Genomic DNA, 23207 nt, shown 5'->3' with positions numbered 1-23207 from the left:
CTTTTAGGAACTTCATTTCTCTACTCTACGCTCGCGTCTATGGTACTACCTGTGGGCCACCTGCTCCTTCCCTTTCCTGGATCGTCGATGCGTCTAATGTCCTCATCACCCATCATTTTGTACGGTTGAAACCAAAATTTAACACCAATTGGCAGGTTGATTTTAATATTTTAAATTTTATTTTAGATCAAATCATTATGTATGGATGGTACTTGAGTTGTCAACCTAACTACAAAAGTTATTATTCACTACATCAAAAAAAAAAAAAAAAAAAAAAAAAAAAAAAAAAAAAAAAATAATAATAATAATAATAGATATAAATCAGTTGGATAAAAAGTTGGATAAATCACCAATCCCTGAATTGGACGGTGTATTGTATCAATCTACCATTGTGGATTCTCGGTCATTAAATAGAGAAGATCACCAAGATTATGAAATGACTATGTAAAAAAAGTTGTTAGGTTAGTTTCAAAAACAGCTATGTCGCTATCAGAGTTAAAAATACAAATTTGTCTATACACATTCTGAGTTAACTACTTCTAAAAGGAAATATGTTTCAAAACTTAATCAAGACTTTAGCGGCTAAAGTCCGAGACTGAGGTCGAAACTTTAGCCAAGTACAAAGAACAAACGCTAACGAAAAAGAAAAGACAAAGCGTCAATTTATAAAAACACGAACACGGTCGAGAAAACCAAAGCCAAAATAAACGAAAATAAAGATGGTCACGACAATAAGTTAATACACAGAGTGACAAGATCATGTAGTTATGCTTAAATTACAATCAAATTTGCTACCCGTTCATGCAAACACTGCATTTATTAACGAGTATCACTACAATTATAAGAACGATACTCAAACTTTCAATCAAGTAAAAGAATGGCTATTAATGTCTTAACCATTGAACAATGCTCGAGTAGGCAATATATGGACTTCTAATACCACACGAGCTTGGGCAGCCATAAGACTCAGCAAAGATCTCACCTTTTCACTTCAAATTGTATCAAACCAATGCCCATTCAACAAGAATGAAGAGTATTTCAGAGGGGGCATCAAACTAAAGAAACTGTAACAGCTCAAGCTCACCGCTAGTAGATATATTCCTTTCACCTCGAAGTTTTTAAAATGCAGTCTGATCATCCAATAAGAAGGGTTTCAATTTTTTCAAATGAACGATTTGAAGACCTATTGATGGGTTTCAATCGTGTTCGGGCTTCCCTTCAAGACTTTTAAAATGCGTTTGTTAGGAAGAGGTTTTCATACCTTTCCTCTCATGTAGATCTCACATAAACTTTTTCAATCGTGTTCATAGGACTAAGAAAATTCATGCTTGAACTGGCATTTTCTAAGCAACATATTCACATTCGAAATTCTGCTAAAAAAATCCACCCGAAAACGCAACAAAAAAACGCCATTAACGAAATGCGAACAAAACCTACCTTCCAGAAGAAATCATATACACTGCCAAAGGATAACTCATACACAGCATTGACAGAGCATAGAAACAGAAGAACTCTTCCAACATTTCAGAAACAAGGTTTGACAGACAATGTTAGATTTTCGTAGCAGCTGAAATTACGTTAGTTACATCGAAAACACGGTACACGGGATCCATGTTCCCAGCAAAAAGCTTGTATCCTACAGATTTCGAGTCACGAAACGAAGGAACCAACAAAGAAGCTAGCAAGAATCGAAACTATTTTGTGCAATTTTTATTGAGTTGCACGGCATGATACAGGTCCACAAATCATGAAATGTCTTCATCAGTTCACAAATTCTACAGTTGTGAAGCTACTACAACAATTACATTCCGTCAACAAAAGAGGAAAAGATGTGTCCGGGTTTCTTCGAATAATAGTTTTCGAAGTTCTCGGTAAACAATATCGATCGAACGACAAAAACTTCATTGATGGGAGTAGTAAAAGGTTCCTCCTAGTATGTCATTCCATTCAAATAAATTGAAAGACAAATCATAGCAATGAACATAGAAATGGCAAACCAACAAATCATACGAATCATAATGAACAAGAATCAAAGTAGCCTACCATGTAAATGCCGAACAATCGCGCTACGCAGCAGTCTTCTTCCCTAGCGAATAATAATTCAGATACCACCGGACGAACTTCTTCAGCCCCATCTGAAGATCTGTGGTCGGTTTATATCCAAGTTCCCTCTGAGCCAAGCTGATATTGGCATGAGTGAACTGAACATCACCATTCCTTGGCAACCTCATTATGTTCCTCTTAGCTTTCACCTTCAAAAGCTTCTCCAAAATGCTCACGAGATCCGACACCGGCACGGGCGACGTATTCCCTAAATTGAAAACCCGTAACTGCGCCGGTCCCTTCTTCTTCCCTCCACTGCCAGTGCTCTTCTCAGCAGTGTCCAAAGCTGCCAAACAACCCTTCACAATATCATCAATGTAGGTGAAATCTCTAGCCACAGTGCCATGATCAGCACCTTCAAAGATGGGGATTGATTTCCCTTTCAAAATATCTCTAGTGAAGAAGAAATAAGCCATGTCAGGCCTTCCCCAAGGTCCATAAACAGTGAAGAACCTCAGCCCTGTTAATGAAAGTCCATAGATATGATTATAAGTGTGTGCAATCTCTTCACCAGCCTTCTTTGTCGCTGCGTAAAGACTCGCCGGTTGATCGGTTCGATCCTTTTCCGAGAAGGGCACTTTTGTATTCAATCCATAAACAGAACTAGAAGATGCCCAAACAATTGCAGGCTGTGGATTTGCAGATTTACAGACTTCTAAAAGACTAACTAAACCAGCAATGTTGCTATGAACATAAGAGCTAGGATTTTCCATGGCGTACCTGACGCCGGCCTGAGCAGCCAAATGCATCACATGAGTAAACGGAACAACTTCAAAAAGCTTCTTCAACAGAGCCGAATCGTTAATATCGCCTTCAACGACGAACACGCCAGTGCGCTCCAAAAGCGCTTGACGGGCTCGTTTTAGGGATTGCTCGTAGTAATTGTTGAAATTATCGAGTCCAAGAACGCCGTCGCCTCGACGTTTCAGCGCCACAGAGACATGAGTTCCGACGAATCCGGCGGCTCCGGTGACGAGAACGGAGATCCCATTACGAGACCGAACTCGAGCGGATGAGCGAACTCTTTTCTCCCAAGCCGGTCCACCCCAATCGTAAGTACTAAGCGATCGGCGGGAAGGATCGGATTGCAGCGGCGACGACGACGGCGATCTGAAGAAGAAAATCAAGATCGAGCCGAGAAAAACCAAAGACCAGAATGTAAGCTTCGTTAACGAAGAATGCCACCGGAGTCGATGAATATACGGCGATTTTTCCATCTTAAACTTCCCGGGAGTGGAAGGAATGTTATCGAGATGGGACATTTGATTTTCTCGGGAAAATGAGGGAAAATCGACGCACTCAGATTCAATTTCCCTTACCTCTAAACAAAAATCTCACAAATCGGAGTCAACAAAACCTCGAACGGCTAGGGTTTCTGCAACTGATCCGACGAAAATCCTCCGGCATCGACGGAGAGGCTAAGAACAAGAGAAAATAGGGAAATGGGTCGGCGTTAATGATGATGTTCTACCACTTTTCCATTAGAGAATCTTCTGGTTTCTTGGAGGAGGAAGATTTGGCGGTGAGGGCTCTTGATTTACGGGGTTTATAGCCAAACAGAGAGAGAGAGAGAGAAAATGGGGAAGAGATCATTTGGGATTAACCATTGTTGACTAATGGAAGAAACATCACTTAAACATTTCAACCATGGAAGATCAAGAGAAGCTTGATTTTTTTTTCCTTCGAATTTTCCAAAAAAAAAAAAAAAAAAAAAAAAAAACTAATTTTAACCATTTCCCATTTTTGATATTTCTGTTGAATTTGTTTGGGATGGCCTTAAATTTGGGATTTTCTCCCAAAAATGTCATCTTTTTGGCTCCCTTGATTTAAGGATTGGTATTAAATGAGAGAGTTCATTGCTTTACACACTAATTTAAGAACTTCATTAATAAGGTGAAACAGAGGAATTAATGCACTAATTTACAATATTCATGATTATAAGTTTTTAATCTTAATTATTGACTTGGTTACAACAATTTTAAAACAATTTTAATTCTTGCCCACGAGGAGTCGACTTTGGAATTGGAACAAAATGGTAAGCTTTTAATGCAAGAGATCTTGTTGTCTATGAATGAATTTGTGAAGGTTTTTTAATGGCTTCTTTTTCAACTTCTAATTTTGAATCATCGCCTCCAATCTCGATGCCTCTCTCTCTCAGCTATCGATAGTTGGTTTTTATGAAATTTTATTGAAGAAACCGTCACAACGTTATATCACTAGGGTCAACTTTCATTTATGTTTGACCAATCAGTTGGTCCGCTCTTTTAGGAGGCATCCACCCTAGATGAACTACCCCCAACGCCCTAGATAAACACCAACAATTAGCCTCACTGTTTTAAAATGCATCTACTGGAGAGAGGTTTACACACCCTTATAAGAAATGTTTCGTTTTCCTTACAAACCGATGTGGGATCTCATAGTTATTAAGGTAACTCATATGAGGCCGAAATTGTTAAAGAAAGTTGCCATTTTGATCTCTCTTTTCCTATATCGACGCACGAGGAAGAGATATTTTAATGTTCATAGTGATAATCGATGCATTAGCTGGATATAGTTTTCTTTTAGGTTGGGGAAACCAAAGGTATGAGTTAAGGGAATAGACATGGATGAAAGGAGACAAACTCATGTGAAAGAAGTTTGAGATGCAAAAGCAAGCTTGGAATGAAGGCAAAAAAACAGCATCTTCCTTCTTTACAACTATTCTTATTCATATTATTATTATTATGTGTATATAAGGTGTAGCCTTTCATCATGAGAAAAGCACAATCCCAAAGCTTCTCCATCACATAATCCTTCTTTTTACTCGAAACTCGAAACTTCCCTTGGTCTAAAACTCTCTATTATCAGCTCCTAAATAACCCGAGCTAACGTGATCCAAAATCTAATCATGTAACAGCTCAAACCCTCGAGGTTTTAAAACGAGTCTGGTAGGAAGAGGTTTCCACACCCTTATAAGCAATGTTTTCCAAATAACCCGAGCTAACGTTGATCCAAATTCTAATCATGTAACAGCCCAAACCCACCGCTAGAAGATATTTCCCTCAAAGTTTTAAAATGGGTCTGGTAGGGAGAGGTTTCCACACCCGTATAAGCAATGTTTCGTTCTTCTCTTCAACCGATGTGGGATCTTACGAATCAATACAAAACGTTTAAATGATGTCAATATAGATAACTCTTATTAGAAACAAAAGTGGATAATAAGTACAAAGTGAATTAAATGCCACAAAGTTCCATATTCAGCCTTTCTACCAACCATATTAAAAGCTCTCAAGATGTTACCTCTCTCTTCGTCTTTTTTTCTTGAATTGTTCAGTTCTTGACGAACTTTTGAAGCACGTCGAAGTAGTCGGGGAACGTTTTTCGGGTGCATCCAGGATCCTTAATGGTAACTGGAACATCTTTACAGGCAGCGAGGGAGAAAGCCATGGCCATTCTGTGATCATCGTATGTGTCTATGGCTGCAACGTTTAGTTTCTCTGGGGGAGTGATTATACAGTAATCTGGACCTTCCTCGACTGTAGCTCCGAGCTGAAGTATCACACGAACATTATGAGGAAAACGAAAATCATCCGAGGTAGAAGGAATTCGAGGGATTGACGACAACTAAAACTAACCTTTCGGAGCTCTGTGCAAATGGCAATCATCCGTTCGGTCTCCTTCACTCTCCAACTTGCAACTGAAATACATATACGAAAAGAAACACGATGTAAGGCGTTCCCTATTGATGTAAGGGTTCTAGTTCAAATCAATTACAATCAAATACAACCCCGAATACACAAAGACACGTACCATCTCTAATGGCAGTTGGACCGTCGGCATATAATGCAACTACAGCGAGTGTCATAGCAACATCAGGCATTTTATTCATGTTGACATCAATCGCTTTCAAATGTTTGCTACTCGGAGAGTCTCGAGGCGGTCCAGTGACGGTGACACTGTTCTCCGTCCAGGTTACTTTACATCCCATCTTCTCGAGTACTTCAGCAAACTTTACATCTCCCTAGTGATCAGAACATAATGAAAATTTTATGTGATAGAGAGTGCATTAGCTAAATATGATGATTTACAAGCCATACGAAATTATGCTATTGAGCCTTGAAGGTAGAGATATCTATAGGGAACAGAAAATATGGAAGTGAGTAGCTACCTGTAAACTACTGGTGCCACAACCTTCCACAGTAACAGTCCCACCAGTGACAGCTGCACCAGCAAGGAAGTAACTTGCACTTGAAGCGTCGCCTTCGACGTAAGCATGTCCAGGAGACCTGATTTTTTTACCGTGCTCGTTAGTAAAAGCGTAACACATTTTGAAAGCTAGTACACCAATATATTGTAGAAACTTACTTGTATTTTTGACCGCCACGCACCAAGAACCGATCCCAGCTATCATTGTGTTCCACAGAGACCCCAAAACGTTCCATCAGTTTCAAAGTCATCTCGACATAAGGAACAGAAATCAATTTATCAATTATCTCGACTTCAACGTCTCCTAAAGCCAGAGGGGCTGCCATGAGCAAAGCAGTTAAGTATTGACTGCTAATGGAACCAGAAAGTTTTACCTGAAAGCAAGATGTATAAAGTTCGATCATGACAGATATCCCAACTCAAGGTCAAGTTAAACACGCTTCTTTGCATAAGATACACTTGATAAGTATTATAGGTAGGCGATCCTTTTGAGATCTGAATGCAAGCCATTATTGCAAAAAGCTCAAGAAAAAAATGCCCCAAAAAAGGTCCGTAACTTTAATCCTAATACTTCTTATCAATATACTTCTTATCAATGGCTTATAAGGGTGTGGAAACCTCTCCCTAGCAGACACATTTTAAAAACCTTGAGGGGAAACCCAAAAGAGAAAGCCCAAAGAGGACAATATCTGCTAGTGGTGGGCTTGGGCCGTTACAAATGGTATCAGAGCTAGACACTAGGCAATGTGCCAACGAGCAGGCTAAGACCCAAGGGGGGGTGGACACGAGGCGGTGTGCCAACAAGGACGTTGGGCCCTGAAGGGGAAGGGTCCCACATCGATTGGAGAAGGAAACAAGTGTCAGCGAGAACACTGGGCCTTGAACGGGGGCGGATTGTAAGATCCCATATCGGTTGGGGAGGAGAACGAATCATTCTTTATAAAGATATGGAAACCTCTTCCTAGCAGACGTGTTTTAAAAACCTTGAAGGAAAGCTCAAAAGATAAATACTCAGTGGGCTTGGGCCATTACAACAACACTGAAGGTCCAAAAATCAGCACTTGAAAAGGAATTTTTCTATACTAATAAGATGAAAAGAAAAGTTGGATCACTAATTGAAAGGGAAAGTTTTGTTTATCCGTGATTAAGAGAAAGTTTATAGCTATTATGGGCAATTAGTTATCCAACTCTAGCTCACGTTTTTAATCACACATAAAGGTCTTCTTATAAACCAAACCAAAATTACGAGGCGCAACACTCATCACATGAACTGCGGTGTAGTTATATATTATAATACTCACCTTTCCCCCTGGAAGGCCTCCTTTTCCAACTACGCGAACCGGAGGGCATTTAGTGCCTAGAAAACAATCGACATCTGCACCAAGCTGCTTGAGACCATCAACCAAATCGCCAATTGGTCTCTCTCTCATTCGGGGTACTCCATCAAGAACATATCTGTAACATTTCTAAGTCATTAGCACGTAATTATGCAATAGAATAAGAATGGATGTTATATAAGTCATGTAAACTATATATACGTCAAACAAAAATTCACTTCAAACAAGCATTCCTTCACATTCAGAAGATCATGTGGTCAACTCGTGTTGGGCTCAAGCCCTTGATCAATTAAAACCACGCATATGAAAGATGGAATTTTATCTGCTTGAAAGCAAAGAAAATCGTAAATGCAACTTTTCCAGACAACCAAGTCCACCGCTGGCAGATATTGTCCGCTTTGACTCATTACGTATCGTCGTCAACCTCACAGTTTTTATAACGTGTTTACTAGGGAGAGGTTTCCACATCCTTATAAGGAATGCTTCGTTCTCCTCTCCGACCGATGTGGGATCTCACAATCCACTCGGGCCCAACGGAAACCTCTCCTTAGTAGATGCATTATAAAAATCGTGAGGCTAACGACGATACGTAACGGGCTAGAGGGGATAATCTCTGCTAGCGGTGGACTTGAGTTGTTCCAACAGTATTCACAAAGATAACAAAAATGTTACCTTAAATTTCCACCCGCGGCAGTAACAGCAGCTGCCAGAGGACGCATCGCTGTTCCAGCATTTCCGAGGAAAAGTTGAACTTCTTCATCCCTTGATTCTCTGGCCACTGGGAAGAGACCACCAGAGCCTCCAACAATGGCTCGTTTGTTTTCGCCATCCTCTTCAACGTCGAGCCCAAGTGTTTTCAATGCACCGAGCATATAGTGGATATCATCACTGCTCAACAAATTATCTACCACTGTTGTTCCCTGAATAATAAATAAGAGATAACAACCATAAGTTACTGAATGCTAAATCACAAAGGGTGTCTAAATCACAAGGGGTGTCCAATGCTACCACTGGTTTTACTTGATAAGAGATATCTAATGTCCCCCACCCCAATAAAAACCCGAAATACCTCACGATAAATGGAATAAATCAACTAAATAGCTCGGCCAAAATATTACCATAACAATCGTTCTTATTGCCGATCAAATTTCATGAATGAAAAATAGTTTCGTCTAATAGCATCTTTTAGATAGTCTTCAGCATGGTTAACATTTGTTCTGTTGGTTAGTTTTCATAGTTCACAATGAAGAAGTAAATTTACTAAGGACTATACATGAGTGAACATTGTGTTTTATAATTTGCATCCTGCCATGGCAGAAACAAAGCTCCCAACGTTAGCTGTTGATTACTTGTTCATTTCAAATTTTAGTCATGACTTCAGCACGCAAGTTCTTAAATATCTGCCAAAAGTTAGCATAGACCCGTGGAAATTAGTATGTGTAACGGCCTAAGCCCACCGTTAACAGATATTGTCCTCTTTGGATTTTCCTTTCAGGCTTCCCTCTCAAGGTTTTTAAAATATGTCCACTCGGGAGAGGTTTCTACACCTTTATAAATAATGTTTCGTTCCCCTCTCCAACCAATGTGGGGTCTCACAATCTACCCCCTTCAGAGCCCAACGTTATCGCTGGCACTCGTTCCTCTCTCCAATCAATGTGGGATTTCACAATCCAACCCCCTTTGGGACCCAGCGTCCTCATTGACACACCACTTGGTGTCCACCCCCCTTCGGGGTTCAACCTCCTCGCTAGCACATCACTCAATGTTGGACTCTGATGCCATTTGTAATAGCTCAAACCCACCGCTAGCAGATATTGCCTTCTTTGGGTTGTTCTTTTGGGCTTCCCCTCAAGGTTTTTAAAACGCGGGTTGTTAGAGAGAGGTTTCCACACCTTTATAAAGAATGTTTCGTTCCCCTCTCCAATCGATATAGGATCTCACAATATGTATCTTATCCTCGACGAAGAGGGTCGAAGTTTGAATCTCTCCCAAATGTTGTTGAAGTCAAAAAAATAAATAAATGTTGTAAAATGCCTCCCTAGCTAGTAATTTATTAGTTTTTCATAGGCTTGGCAAATCATTGGTTTCTTCTATTTACAAACACATATTCATGTTCTTTCTGCCTCAGATAATGCATGATGGATCAAGAAATAGTTGTTCAATCTATCAAACGCACACAAACTCAATTGATCATAAGCATTACAGAAATCCAATATGTAAATTTCAAAGCACTCCACGATCATGCATACCTCGGAGAGAGCAGCGAGGAGCAAAATTCGATTAGAAAGGGATTTAGACCCAGGCAAGTGAATGGTACCGGAGATCTCCTTAATAGGTTGCAACACAATCTCCGGCACCGTCGGTGGCTTCTCCGTCGTGGCGGCGGAAGCCGAAACCCTACGAGGAACAATGGCGCTAACTCTACCACCGGCAGAACTCCGCCCCATTTCATCGCCATATTTCAACCCCCGAAAACGCGAAGCACCCACAAATGGTGATCTCACAGAAAACAAATTCACGGAGTTGGGCCTTTGAGATTTAGGGATTTCATGAAGAATCTGAGGAGTCCGAACGCCGCTGCAGATTTTGCTCACTTGGGCCATTTCCCTCGCTCTCTGTTCGCCTCTCTTTACTCTCTCTCTAACATATAAATGGCTCGAAGCCCGTCCAAGTGGTGCAGCGGCGGGCGGGCGGGTAGGTAGGTTTGAAAAAGAGTTGGTGGAAGAAATGGGTTTGGATTATAGGCTCCACCAACCAACTTAGCCACCACAAATTACCGAAAGAATGGCGAATTTCGAAGAACAGAGAAGGCGGCTGACCGAAGAAACGAGCTGGGTGAGTCAAAATCTTGTTTTAATGTTCACTTTTTGGGGGTTGGAAGGTGAGTCAACTCGGTGGGTTGGGAAATTTGTTCAAAGGCAGCGATGGGGTTTGGTAAGGGGAATGCTTTGTATTGTTTAAATTATTCTCTCTCACCTACTCCATGGGACCCAACATCCATGGATGAGAGAGAAATTTTGGCATTTTTTGTAATTTCTCTAATCTTAGAGGGCTTTTTTGTTATTATAATAACTTTTCTTTGTAAGATTTGGTCAATTTCAATTTTGGGTAATTTCTCTAATCTTAGAGGGCTTTTTTGTGATTATTACAATTTCAATTTTGGGTAATTTCGCTAATCTTGAGGGCTTTTTTTGTTATTATTATAACTTTGTTGGGTAAGATTTTGTAAATTCGATTTTGGGTAATTTTTCTAATCTTAGAGGACTTTTTTGTTATTATTTTACGACTTCACTTTGTAAAATTACAACTTCGAGAATATCCGTCTTTATATCAAATGGATTGTGTTATAATAATTTAAAGTTATTTTATAAATATTTAATATTTTAAGTAGTTGAAATTTGAAGTATTGACGTATGTAAGTACGATGATATTTTTAGTTTTGTTGCAAGTTCACCGAAAATTTAAATTTTCAAGCGTATTTAGTTTTAATATGATATTAATTCTAGATTTAAGATTGTTATTTAGTTTGTAAAGAAATTTAATTACCTATTAACCATAGATAAAACTTTGAATATAAATTTTTTAATAGGTTTTGTGACATATTTAATTTATTTAATTCTTTTTTTTTTTATTTTTTTACTTTTAACTTTATATTTGTATTTAGTAGGTTGGTGGATTATAAAAATGGTGGAATTAACTCGTGACTTGGTAAAGGAAAAAAAAAAAAAACAAATTGAGTACAAATTAGGCTAAATTACTAAAAAATTCACCATTTTACCTTTTTGTCCTTTCGGTTGCACAGTCAGCTTCGCATGCAAGCAACTGAATACTGTATAATACGCGTTGGAATGCAAAGGATATATTAGTAAATATGCTACGGATGCAGGGGTAAATGTGGGACATATTTAATTTATTTAATTCTTTTTTGGTAAAGGAAAAAAAAAACAAATTGATTACAAATTAGGCTAAATTACTAAAAAAATTCACCATTTTACCTTTTTGTCCTTTCGGTTGCACAGTCAGCTTCGCATGCAAGCAACTGAATACTGTATAATACGCGTTGGAATGCAAAGGACATATTAGTAAATATGCTACGGATGCAGGGGTAAATGTGGAAAAAAAATTTGGACCATTTCTCGATTTGTGCGTGTCATCCTTGCGCAGGGGCCATGCTAATCTTCTCTGTATCGTTCCAATTTTATCAGATGTCCCCGAGGGGACGATAGTTTGTTATTCTATCGGCAAATATAAAGCGTAGTATAGAATTGAAATTAAACAATGTGGGACAAGATGTTTGCTGAACGACACTTGATTACCCATCCGACAAGAAACTCTGACGAGACTGCGTCAGTCGACACATCGAAAGCGAGGCTCGTGGGAAAGTGTGCAGACTGTGTACTCTCAATTAAATTATTTGTATATTATTAATTACTTATTTCTTAAAATATATAAAACTCCTCCAATATCCATATTTAATGCAAGCAATATCTATATTTATTATTATTATTATTATTATTATTATTATTATTTTAAATGGAAAATGCATTAATTATGTTTCAAAATTACAAAAATCCTAAATAGAAGAATAAAGAAAGAAATAATTGAAATTTCCTTATAATGTTAAAAAAATAAAGCACATAATAATAATAATATTAAATAAATAAATAAATAAATAAATAATTGAGAACGAAGAATATTCTGAGAAGATGCTGAATCACAATAACTTCATACATAAATAATAATAATAATAATAATAATGAAAAATAATTTGGATCTATTTGCTAAAATTAACAACATTGAATATAGCCATAAATTGGATATCCAAATGAGAGCTATCACAGCCACAACTCTACAACAAAATGCCTTTTGAGTAACCTTTTGGGACACAAAACATAGGCCAAGTCAAGCAATCTTGTAGTTGCTCTCTTCCAAATGGCCATCCCCACCTACCTTTTGGCCTTTGGAAGGACCCATATCCAACTATCCAACTCAATCCTTTCGGCACCTCACACGAGCCGCTTGTTTTCTTTGTGTGGCCACGAGATCACCTTCTCAACCAATTACCCTCTCGTCAACCTGAGCATAATTCAACTGGTTGAGACATGCATTCTTACGAGACACTTGTTTCCTTTGTGTGGTCACAAAATCACCTTCTTAGTATAACTCAATTGATTAAGACATGCATTCTTACGAGCTGCTTGTTTGTATTGTGTGGCCACAAGATCACTTTTTGTTAACCCGAGCATAGCTCAATTAGTTAAGACATGCATTCTTACGAGCCGTTTTTGTTTCTTTGTGTGACTACAAGATCACCTCCTCAACCAACCACCCATCGTCAATTCGAGCATAACTCAATTAGTTAAAACATACACTCTTATGAGTCGCTTGTTTTCTTTATGTAGCCACAATATCACTTCCTCAGCCAACCACCCTCTCGTCAACTCAAACATAACTCAATTAATTAAGACACGAGTTAAGAGTTCAAAGCTTTAATTCCGCACAAGGAAAAGAAAAACTCGTCTAGAAATAACTATGGGTTGGGTTCTTATCTTTCCATATTAAGAAAATAAGTGAGTAGCAATGTTGGTAGAGGCAACACAGATGAGTATCATATTCATATTTTTGGAAGAAAATATCAGCACAACTGATACCAACATCAAGCCACAGACATTAGAACATAGAAGATACATAAAAGAGAGGTCCAGGAGCTGTTGCAAACTTCATTTTCACTCAAAAACACTAATAATGCCTCTCTCTGTTTCTCATTTGTGACCACATTTACTGTGAACAGAATCATAAGCAACAGAGAATGTGATTTAGCAAGAAGGATTCAAAGAAATTTCGCCACGAATGATCCTAGCTAAGTTCCCGAGCAGCTGCTACGACAGCCTCGACCGTGATACCGAACTCCTTGTATATTTTTCCTGCTGGTGCACTAGCACCAAATCGATCGATACCAATCGACTTCCCTTTGCTTCCAACAATTTTCCCCCACCCGAATGTCGAACCGGCCTCGATGCTCACTCGAGCCGATACAGCTTCTGGCAACACGCTTTCCTTGTACGCATCGGACTGCTCATCAAAAAGCTCCCAAGAGACAAAGGAAACAACTCTAACAGCTTTTCCTTCCTTTCTGAGTTCCTCTCCTGCTTGGGCAGCTATCTCCAATTCAGAACCAGTTCCTATCAAGATAACATCCGGCTTGTTGCCCGAAGAGTTGTCGGAAATAATGTAGCCACCCTTCTCGACTCCTTCGATCGAGGTTCCGGGGAGTTGAGGCAACTTTTGCCGTGAAAGAGCCATAATAGAAGGTCTCTTCCTGTTCACAACAGCAACCTTGTAAGCACCAGCAGTTTCATTACCATCAGCAGGCCTAAACATCAGTATGTTGGGCATTGCCCGAAAGCTTGCTAGGTGTTCTATCGGTTGATGGGTCGGACCATCTTCTCCGAGCCCGATCGAGTCGTGAGTCATAACGTAGATCACACCAGCTTCAGACAAGGCAGAAATCCTCATAGCAGCTCTCATGTAGTCAGTGAAAACAAAGAATGTGGCACAGTATGGGATGAACCCAGGGCTGTGAAGAGCTATCCCATTGCATATAGCACCCATCCCATGTTCCCTAACACCGAACCGAACATTGCGTTCTTCTGGCGTGTTCTTCTGGAAGTCGCCATACATTTTCAGAAGCGTCATGTTCGACGATGCCAAGTCCGCACTCCCGCCAAGGAAACCGGGAAGAACTTTCGCAAGGGCGTTAAGACATTGTTGAGACAGATTTCTAGTAGCATCACCTGGATTCTCAGGTGTATATTTCTGCAAAGTTGCATTAACGAAAGCCTTTTAAGACGATCATAATCGGTATATACGTTTTAAACGTAAATTTAACATTAGGACGAGTTGATCTCGAGCACAACTTTCAAATATGCCTAACTCAATTTGATATGAGACGACTCACCGGGAGTGCATCTTCCCAACCCGCAGGTAGTTCGCCGCTGATGATCGACTTCAACTCAGCCGCTTCCTCGGCGTACTTCTTCTCATATTCAGCAAACTTAGCGTTCCATTCGGCCTCAAGATCTGCACCCTGGGGAATGTGACGACTCCAGTGCCTGAAAAATCATCGAAAACATGTTGGATCAGTAAAATTTACCATGTAGACTAATTAGAGGTAAGAACGGAGCTAATCGTTCTTACTTTTGAACGTCCTCTGGCACGTGGAAAGGTTCGTATGGCCACGCAAGGTTGCTCCTAGTAGCCTCGACTTCTTTCGCACCAAGTGCACTACCATGAACACTATATGAATTGGCTTTGTTTGGAGATCCATAACCAATGGTTGTTGTCACCTGAAAATGAAGAGAATACATGCTAGCTTTCTTACAACCAAAATAAACCTTAAAAGATATGCGATAACCCGAACCTTGATCATCGTAGGCTTGTCTTTAACAGCTTTAGCTTCCTGAATCGCAGCACGGATTTCATCGTACCCCGTGTTTCCGTTCTTCACCCAGATAACATGCCATCCTAGACCCTCGAAACGAGTATCGACACTCTCAGTGAAGGCAATCTCGGTATCTCCATCGATCGAAATGTGGTTATCATCATAAAAAGCAATGAGCTTCCCTAGTCCCCAATGACCAGCCAAGGAACAAGCCTCATTGGCAATTCCCTCCATTTGGCAACCATCTCCTAGTATAACATATCTGTAGAACACATACAAATACCTTTGAGCAAACACAAAATAGCTGCAAATCATCGGTAAAATGGGAAGGTTCTTACGTGTAGTGGTCGACGATCTCGCTGTCGGGTTTGTTAAAACGAGCAGCTAAGTGTTTCTCTGCCAGGGCTAATCCAACGGCATTTGCAATTCCCTGTCCAAGAGGACCTGCAAGATGGGAACAAGAAAATCGGTTAGAAATCACGACTTTTCACAATGGTATGATATTATCTACTTTGACTATAAATTCTAGTGGCTTTGGCTTCCCCAAACCAACTCGTGCCAATGGACGTGTATTCCTTACTTATAAACCCATGATCATTTCTTAAATTAGCTAATATGGGACTCCCTCTCAACAATTCTCAATAGAATCGAATTATAAAGTAAGCTAAATTGTGACATTGATCAATTGAGTTTCAAGACAAGAATCTTACCAGTTGTGACCTCAACACCGGGAGTTTCAAAATTCTCTGGGTGTCCAGGGGTTCGGCTTCCCCATTGACGGAAGCTCTTCAAATCTTCCTCCTAATACCAAAATCAGCTATGTTAAGGATATTTAGCCTTGAATTATGGTTTACCATATTTACCATATTTGACGGTTTATTATTGACAAATAACACATATTTTCATGGTATAAGAGCCTTTTAGTTTAGGGCCCCGATCCTTTATTTCCAATGGCTTCTGAATTCTCTACTCATCTTCTTCTCCACCACCACTACTGGCTTTGACACCGCAGGGGCAGTCTCCATGGCGGCCGGATTGATTACTCTTTGGCTCCACCTTTTGGCCTCCAAATCACCATTCGCCATACTCTGTACATACAACCTCACCAACTCCTCGATTTCCCACTCATGTTTGTCTATTAAAGAAAGACCTCTATGGCTTAAAGCAAGCTTCTCGTTAGTTTTAGCATTTTAGCTCATTTCTTCTCCCACTCGGATAAATCATTCCAGAAGAGATAAAACCAGACCCAGAAACTTAGAATTTCGGATAATTCAAGTAAAACAAGCTTATGAACATGAAGAACAAAGCCAATGAAGCTGAAAAATAAATAAATAAATAAAGTTTAGGTAACCAACCCTGACACTGTCGTAGCCAGCAAGATGAAGCAGAGCATACTGCAACATACAGCCATGTCCGGCAGACAAAACGAAGCGATCCCGATTGAACCAGTAAGGATTCTTGGGGTTGTACTTCATGATCTCATCGTAGAGAATATGACCCATCGGCGCACAGCCCATGGGCAAACCAGGGTGACCGGAATTAGCTTTCTCAACCGCATCAATGGCCAAGAATCGGATCGTGTTGACGGACTTCTCAACGAGGGCAGTTTCAGCGGTGGTGCCCAATGTCTCGGCAACGGCAGCTCTAACGATTTGGCGGCGGCAGTGGGCGGTCCTGGGGCGGTGGGCGGAGCCGGAAAGGCGCGGTGGTTTGGTGGATTTGAGGCCGGAGAATGTGGGGATAGAGAAGGGGACTCGGTCGGAGGAGGAATTGGAGGCATGGCGGGAGATTTCGCGGGAGAAGAGAGCTTGAGAAAGAGTGAGAGAGGAAGTGGAAGCCATGGCTGTGGGAATGGTGGCGGATTGAAGAAATGGATTGTCGGAGTATCAGTTATATCTTGTGTGGAAATGGAGGTTCGAGCTTAAGAGACGAGAGGTAGCCATTGGATTAGAACGATGGAGAATCTCAGCCGTTGAGTGTGGGTAAGATAAACGGCTGCCTTCCAAAATTTCCTCCACTAATTAACAGGTTTTTTTAGAAAAAAAGAAAATAATTTTTATTGGATTTTTTAATATTTTTTTTGGGGAAATAATAGAGGTTTTTTTTTTTTTTTTTTTTTTTTTTTTTTTTTTTTTTTTTTTTTTTTTTTTTTTTTTTTTGTAGCTTACTTTATCACAAATATTTCTCTCTTTGAAAAAAGGCTTCACTTTTATTCTATACTTTAAGGTAAATAAATGTCATTAGATTCTTTATTTTTCCGAGTTCAACGCTATGGAAAGTGTTATACTAAAAATATAATAACAATAATAAACAACACTAAGGAAAGTGGTGATTTGAGCTAGTTTACTATTTTGACTTGCAAATTATATATATTTATATATAATATAATATTTCAATTAACATTTTCCTTGCTATGATTAATTAAAGTAAAGAATGAAAAATGTGAATGAGGGAGCATGAGAAAAAGTCAAAGAATGAAGGAGGAAATGGCTAAATGAATACGAGCTATAGCTAAAACTCGAAACATAAAAAAAGTATTTTTTATGGGATCTTGAAATCACCGACCACTTAGACCTCATCCATGGTGAACCCACAAAATATCTACTTTTAAAAGACACTAACATATCAAGATCTAAATTTGAATTGAATGGTGAACCCGGGTGATATCTACTTTTAAAAGGTATTAACATATCAAAATTCAAATTTAAATTGATTCATGACTCTGGTTAGAGACCATTATATTCACGCCACTAGTCCACGAAGAAGCAAAGTAGTAAAAATTCAGTCGACCAATGTCAAAATAAACATGACATTTAACTACACAATTAAATTTGATTAATTTGGTAATCTATTAGTGGGAAGAACGTATTTTGGTCGTCATCATAATCTCATATTTATTTATTAAATTGAAGCGATGACCATTCATCTTCATCAGCCTAACTTATTTATCTAAATAGACTTAAATGTAATATTATGTTTTTAAAAAAAGGAGCCTAGAAATGAAAATTCAGATGAAACCATATTCATAAAAATTAAATTTTCGCATGTTCGCTTTCTATTACACTTCAATTATCATACATTTAGAAATTGCATTTCAATGCTTAAATTTTTAATAAATTTTAGAAACATCGTGAACAATTCTAGAAACCTGTCATCCCATATTAACCATATAACTACATGAACTACATAACATATCAAATTAATGTACGAACTAATTCTTGTAAAACAACCTTGTTCAAATAATGTAGAACAAAGCATAATTCAACTGATTAAATTATATACTCTCGATTAAGAATTTAAGAGTTTGAATCACACATTTTCTCATAGAAAAGACTCAATAGCTACCCAACGGTCAAGCAAGTTCTTCCACCCCACTTGTTGATCTTGAGATATATATATATATATATATATATATAAAACTTTTTTTCCCCCTAAAAAGAAATTATATTACTTTACCTAAAAAAAGATAAGAATCCCTTTGAGCCATTTATGATTTACCGGCTAAAGAGAGAAAATTCATGAAAAAGATTCCAACTGCAGCAAGAAGATAAATATACGCATCTCTTCAACAAAAAGGGGCAACTTTCAATTTCCCATATCATAGAAAGAACCAAGAACCATTCAGATAATTCCATACTTAAATTAGATGAAGCGTGAGAACAACATGAATTCATGTGAGCTTTAAAGGTGTTTCAAATCTTTAGATCATTTTGGTTCTCTTATTACTTGATGTAGAATTTCTAATGCCTCTACAAGTCACAGAATAAGGTGCCGATGCAGATTGAAGAGAGGGCGATTTTTCAAGATACGCGTACCTTTCATCGCCATTCCAATATAAAATGATCCGGTTCGTGCAAGAGTGTGACCAGCTATCACCTAATCAACTCAATGGAATCAGAATGCTTAACGACATCCAAGGGGGTGCAACAACTGACAGATCAACAATGATTTTTAACAGTGAAAGGTAGGAGGAGACTTAAAAATGACATACCCAATGCAAGAGTCAATTGGAATGAACCTTCGGTGAACTTAGTGGTGACCTGATTCAATAGAACAACCTGCCAAAGAGTCGGAGAAATGAGGAGTAAAAAGCAATAGAACAAATTAGTCACTACTAGCATGAATGGAACAAGAAATTAGGAGGAAAATGATACGTAAAATAAAAACGGTAAAGTGACATAACCAAGCATATGTGTGTTTCTCTCAGCATTGGTTGAGTATAGATGCAAATTCAGGACATTGGCATGATATGGAAGGGGCTTAGGAAGAAAAATATCTTATTCAAAGATATGGGCTCATCCATTTAAATGATTTACTTATATCATGCTGAATCTTGTATTAGAAAAAATGTATCGAGAATTCAAAATATTTCTACATGTTCTAAATGTGACATGATATTGAGAAATTCGAAGTTTATTAGTCAAATACGCTGATTTTTGTTATCCCCACGAGTCAAATTGTCCGTGTGTGTGTATATATATATAACTTATTCAATGTGCTAGTTTAAAGTGTCCATGCTTGCTAATAAAGTTGAGACACATTCAACTATATAAATCACTACTTGTGTCAATTTAAGTTGACACTCTACCATATATGTTAGTTTGAAACATTATAATGAGATAACTGATTCTTACGGCCGAATTAAACTTCTTGGCCAGCTTCATCAACTTAAGAGCCATTTCACTGAGTAACCGTGTCCTGAGCGCCAAGTCATCAAAATTTTGGCGGAAATGGAACGTCACACTATCAACTATGATAACCTTAACCTGCAAAGAAATAATCAGTAATTATCAAAATACTTGAACTGAAGGCCAACAAAGAAGATCTAGGAAAAAAAAATGTTGTAATTCAGAGAACTTTTTGGTTAGAAGTATCCAAATCAAGAAAAACAACAATTTACTCAAGACAAAAGAAGAAAGCTTCCAAGCAGCATACAAATATCTGAATTATTTTCCTAGACACTTGATAGTAGTGTAAAGAGTTAAAGAAAATTCTACCTACATCTTTGTGCTCAGTAATGAACTTGTCCAGATAATTTACTAGGGCAATTTGCTCTGTATAGCTGCAGACACGAAAGTAAAATATGTTTTCCAAGATATCTTTTGGTTGGATTTGAACTTGATGAGGCGTTGCATTCTTTTTTACTAAGACACTGTAATCTGTCATATCTTCTATACATGCTTCAGCAATCTGCACAGCGCGCTCCACCATAAAGCTCCCTTCTGTATCTAAACATCAAGGAAAGCCATGTTCCTAACTAGATTGCAAATATAGATTGCTAGAAAAAATTTCAAAAGCATTGGAAGCAAAATCTGGAATGGGAACCTACCTATATAAACTGCTTTTCCATCTAAGCCACCAAATGCACCTGGAATTTGAACATTTACGGCAAGTTGAATCCTGTTACTCGATGCAAAATAAACATTATGTCATTTTATTTCTGTATAACAAAGAATAATTTTCACACTGGCAAAGAAACATACAACAAAAATCCATACCCAAGCTGTGTTTTACCAATACCCGGTACTCCACCTGGCAAAAATAAATAAATTAAATGTTCATGTCTCTACTAAAAGCATAATAATAAAACATGAGTTGACATTCAAACAAAAAAGGGCGAGATTGAGATATTTCAATCGAGAACATGAGTTGACATTCCATTCTAACGTGCATGTTTCTTCAGAAAATAAAGGGGAGAATATAATGTATTCATTACACGTAATAATGCAACTGACCAGAGAAAGAATAACAATCACTAACCAATTTCCGTAACCTCACTGCTATTAATTCCTCCACCAAGAAGGTTATCTAAATCTGCACAAGATGTGGTAATACGTGGCAGTAACTGCTCTTTGTGGAGCATATCCCAAGCAGTCTCTGCACCTGTCCTAGATAAAAATTCCAAAATAGATATTTGAAATTACATGGATTGATCAGAGCTGGTTCCACGATATATTAATAATAATTAGAAAATAATGAAGTAATTAGATGTGGAAGTATTTTAAACAGACCAAAAAAAAAAAAAAAAAGGATAACCACCAATCAATTGACTGATAGTACATTAATCTATTAAAGTATGCGATAGTAAATGAACACATCAAGTTATATCATAAGATATCTGCACTTTTGATAAAGTATTTTTGATCTATGAGAAGATTGCAACTAATGAGATGATTCAATAAGGAAGAAATTGCTTGGCAGAAGAAACATGATACACACAAATACATCATAACCAATTAATGGAAGTAAACCACTCTGTGAATAAGTTAACAGTAGCAGTTTTATTTTATTTTTATCTAAAACATAGTTGAAACTTCATAAAAAGGAACATACATTTGAAAAAATTGTCATTAAAAATGAAGAAAGAAAGAAAGAAAAGAGCCAATTTTGTCTATTCATTTAGATAACTACATCTATTTTGAGCAAACTATGAAGTATTAATGAAAAAACTTCCAGATCCAACAAAGGGATGACATTAAAAACCGATCATGTGCACCTTATTTTTTATTTCATAAGTCACACAGTTCACAGTTTTCTTCTTACTGTTGCTTTCAAAAAATAAACTAAGCAAAGAGGAAACTATACCATTAACAATAGCACCACTCCCGTCTGGCCTGTCCAGCCTACTACCATGTGATGCAAATTTAAGAATTTCAAAAGCTTCATTGTTTGAGATTTCCAGTTCTGAATCACATGAGACGGCTTGTTAACGATACTCAACATTCACGGACAATGAAAGTGAAAACTAAAGTAACACGACTGATGAAATTGAACAGAAAAGGGTGAAAATAAGTAAATAGATGAAATTAAGAGAAATACACATAATATTTATCATTTCGTGATAACAAGAGAAAAAACCCTGACACAAGCTCCTTCTTAAGAAAAATTATTACCGCAAATAAGCTGAAGTGAGTGGATTTTTGGGTTACTGATAATGAAGAAAAATCCATGCTTCCGTCCCATAATTATTTAAGATCTAAGGAATTTACATTGTTTGCTTGTTTAAACAAGGGACGTTGAGAAGATTGAAGCTGAAATAGAACCTTTCGAGACAGAAAAGATTGATTGATTAAAATCTCATACTCAATACTAAATCACTGCCAGAGAAGGTGATTCAAATTGAAGGACCAATAATAACAAGATGTATGCATGCAAGCATGAAAACATTTCAAATATCTAGCCTTGAAATATAGCAAAAGGAAGAATGAACCAATGCTGCAGCTAGTTCTGGTCATTAAAACTGTTTAATAAATTCCAACAGGAACATACGGAGTCATAAAATTCCTTGAGGTCCAAAATTCAACACAAATCTAAGGCTCTAAGATCGAATCGGGAGATTACCGATTGATTATCACAATATATTCATTTATTACCACAATTCAAGGCTCGAAGAGTCGTTTCCTATTTCTCGTTCTCTTAAAGATTTCTGAATGTTTTTTCTCTCACAAAATTTCCTTGAAACGTTAAACTTTCCAGCAATGAAATTCATCCTAGTGGTCGAATGATCCGAAATGACTAATTTCAACCTCCTTTAAACAAACTCGTACGTCGGAATATATTACACCAATGGTAAAAAAAACAAGAATACATACAGAAAGATGACATATGAACAAAAATCCAAGGAAAACGGTAAACCTAAGAATTTAAAGCGAAAACAGATGTTGAACAGGAAGTTCAATCAAAAGAAAAGGAAAGTGATGATACCTCGAGCAAGGTCGGAAGGAGAGACGGAAGCAAGAGAGGAGAGAGTAGTATAGCCTGCTGAAATCAGTTTACCTCGAAGCGTAGCGGATATCGGCAACCTCCCGACCTCCATTTTGGGTTGCTCTCTGTATCTCCGAGTAACACTATTGGCAATCGCCGACGAAATGAAAGGAGTAAGGTTTCTACGGCGCGCGCAGGGGTAATTTTAGAAAAATAGCCTCTAAATGTTTTGAATTTGGAAAAAGACCCCTTTCAAAAACTGTTTTTTTTCTTTTACCAATTGTGAAAAGACGAAATTACCCTTTATAATTTAAATTGGAGATGGTTTCAAAAATTGAAAAACTAAATAAAATAAAAATAAATAAATAATTCAATAATACTCTTAAAATTTTTAGAAAATCCAAAAAATATCTTTTTTTTTTTTTTTTTTTAAAAAT

At 37.9% G+C, this 23207-nt stretch overlaps 4 protein-coding genes and 1 non-coding gene across 8 annotated transcripts; all 5 read right to left on the bottom strand.

The window, feature by feature from the left end:
- Positions 1-1685: 1685 nt before the first annotated feature.
- LOC111472742 (UDP-glucuronate 4-epimerase 3) lies at positions 1686-3781 on the bottom strand. Its single transcript, XM_023118383.1, has one exon. The coding sequence runs from the start codon at positions 3363-3365 to the stop codon at positions 2067-2069; it is 1299 nt and encodes a 432-aa protein (XP_022974151.1). The 5' UTR covers positions 3366-3781; the 3' UTR covers positions 1686-2066.
- A 1476-nt stretch (positions 3782-5257) lies between these two features.
- On the bottom strand, positions 5258-10553 carry LOC111472720 (3-phosphoshikimate 1-carboxyvinyltransferase 2). Its single transcript, XM_023118341.1, has 8 exons — positions 9875-10553; positions 8298-8545; positions 7590-7743; positions 6448-6662; positions 6251-6368; positions 5893-6103; positions 5718-5779; positions 5258-5631 (listed from the first exon to the last, which is right to left on the bottom strand). The coding sequence occupies exons 1-8, from the start codon at positions 10226-10228 to the stop codon at positions 5413-5415; spliced, it is 1581 nt and encodes a 526-aa protein (XP_022974109.1). The 5' UTR covers positions 10229-10553; the 3' UTR covers positions 5258-5412.
- Positions 10554-11743: 1190 nt separating this feature from the next.
- On the bottom strand, positions 11744-11846 carry LOC111472773. The gene has a single exon (XR_002715486.1). It is a non-coding gene; the product is annotated as a U6 spliceosomal RNA (small nuclear RNA).
- A 1368-nt stretch (positions 11847-13214) lies between these two features.
- On the bottom strand, positions 13215-16954 carry LOC111472718 (transketolase, chloroplastic). Its single transcript, XM_023118339.1, has 7 exons — positions 16422-16954; positions 15777-15867; positions 15405-15510; positions 15046-15328; positions 14823-14971; positions 14584-14737; positions 13215-14441 (listed from the first exon to the last, which is right to left on the bottom strand). The coding sequence occupies exons 1-7, from the start codon at positions 16905-16907 to the stop codon at positions 13482-13484; spliced, it is 2229 nt and encodes a 742-aa protein (XP_022974107.1). The 5' UTR covers positions 16908-16954; the 3' UTR covers positions 13215-13481.
- Positions 16955-18630: 1676 nt separating this feature from the next.
- On the bottom strand, positions 18631-22993 carry LOC111472731 (DNA repair protein RAD51 homolog 3). Of its 4 annotated transcripts, none has more exons than XM_023118368.1 (9): positions 22771-22993; positions 21652-21750; positions 20827-20949; positions 20550-20598; positions 20396-20466; positions 20068-20288; positions 19701-19832; positions 19058-19124; positions 18631-18942 (listed from the first exon to the last, which is right to left on the bottom strand). In XM_023118368.1, the coding sequence occupies exons 1-9, from the start codon at positions 22880-22882 to the stop codon at positions 18767-18769; spliced, it is 1050 nt and encodes a 349-aa protein (XP_022974136.1). In that variant the 5' UTR covers positions 22883-22993; the 3' UTR covers positions 18631-18766. The 4 variants fall into 4 exon arrangements, with proteins under 4 accessions (XP_022974136.1, XP_022974134.1, XP_022974138.1 ...); XM_023118366.1 differs by having other exon boundaries at positions 20068-20294; positions 22771-22992; XM_023118370.1 differs by having other exon boundaries at positions 20565-20598; positions 22771-22991.
- Between the last annotated feature and the right edge of the window lie 214 nt (positions 22994-23207).

The sequence above is a fragment of the Cucurbita maxima genome, unplaced genomic scaffold (assembly GCF_002738345.1).
Source record: "Cucurbita maxima cultivar Rimu unplaced genomic scaffold, Cmax_1.0 Cma_Scf00085, whole genome shotgun sequence".
Classification (NCBI taxonomy): Eukaryota; Viridiplantae; Streptophyta; class Magnoliopsida; order Cucurbitales; family Cucurbitaceae; genus Cucurbita; species Cucurbita maxima.
The sequence above is the reverse complement of the archived record's forward strand: the minus strand, read 5'-3'. Positions and strand labels throughout refer to the sequence as shown.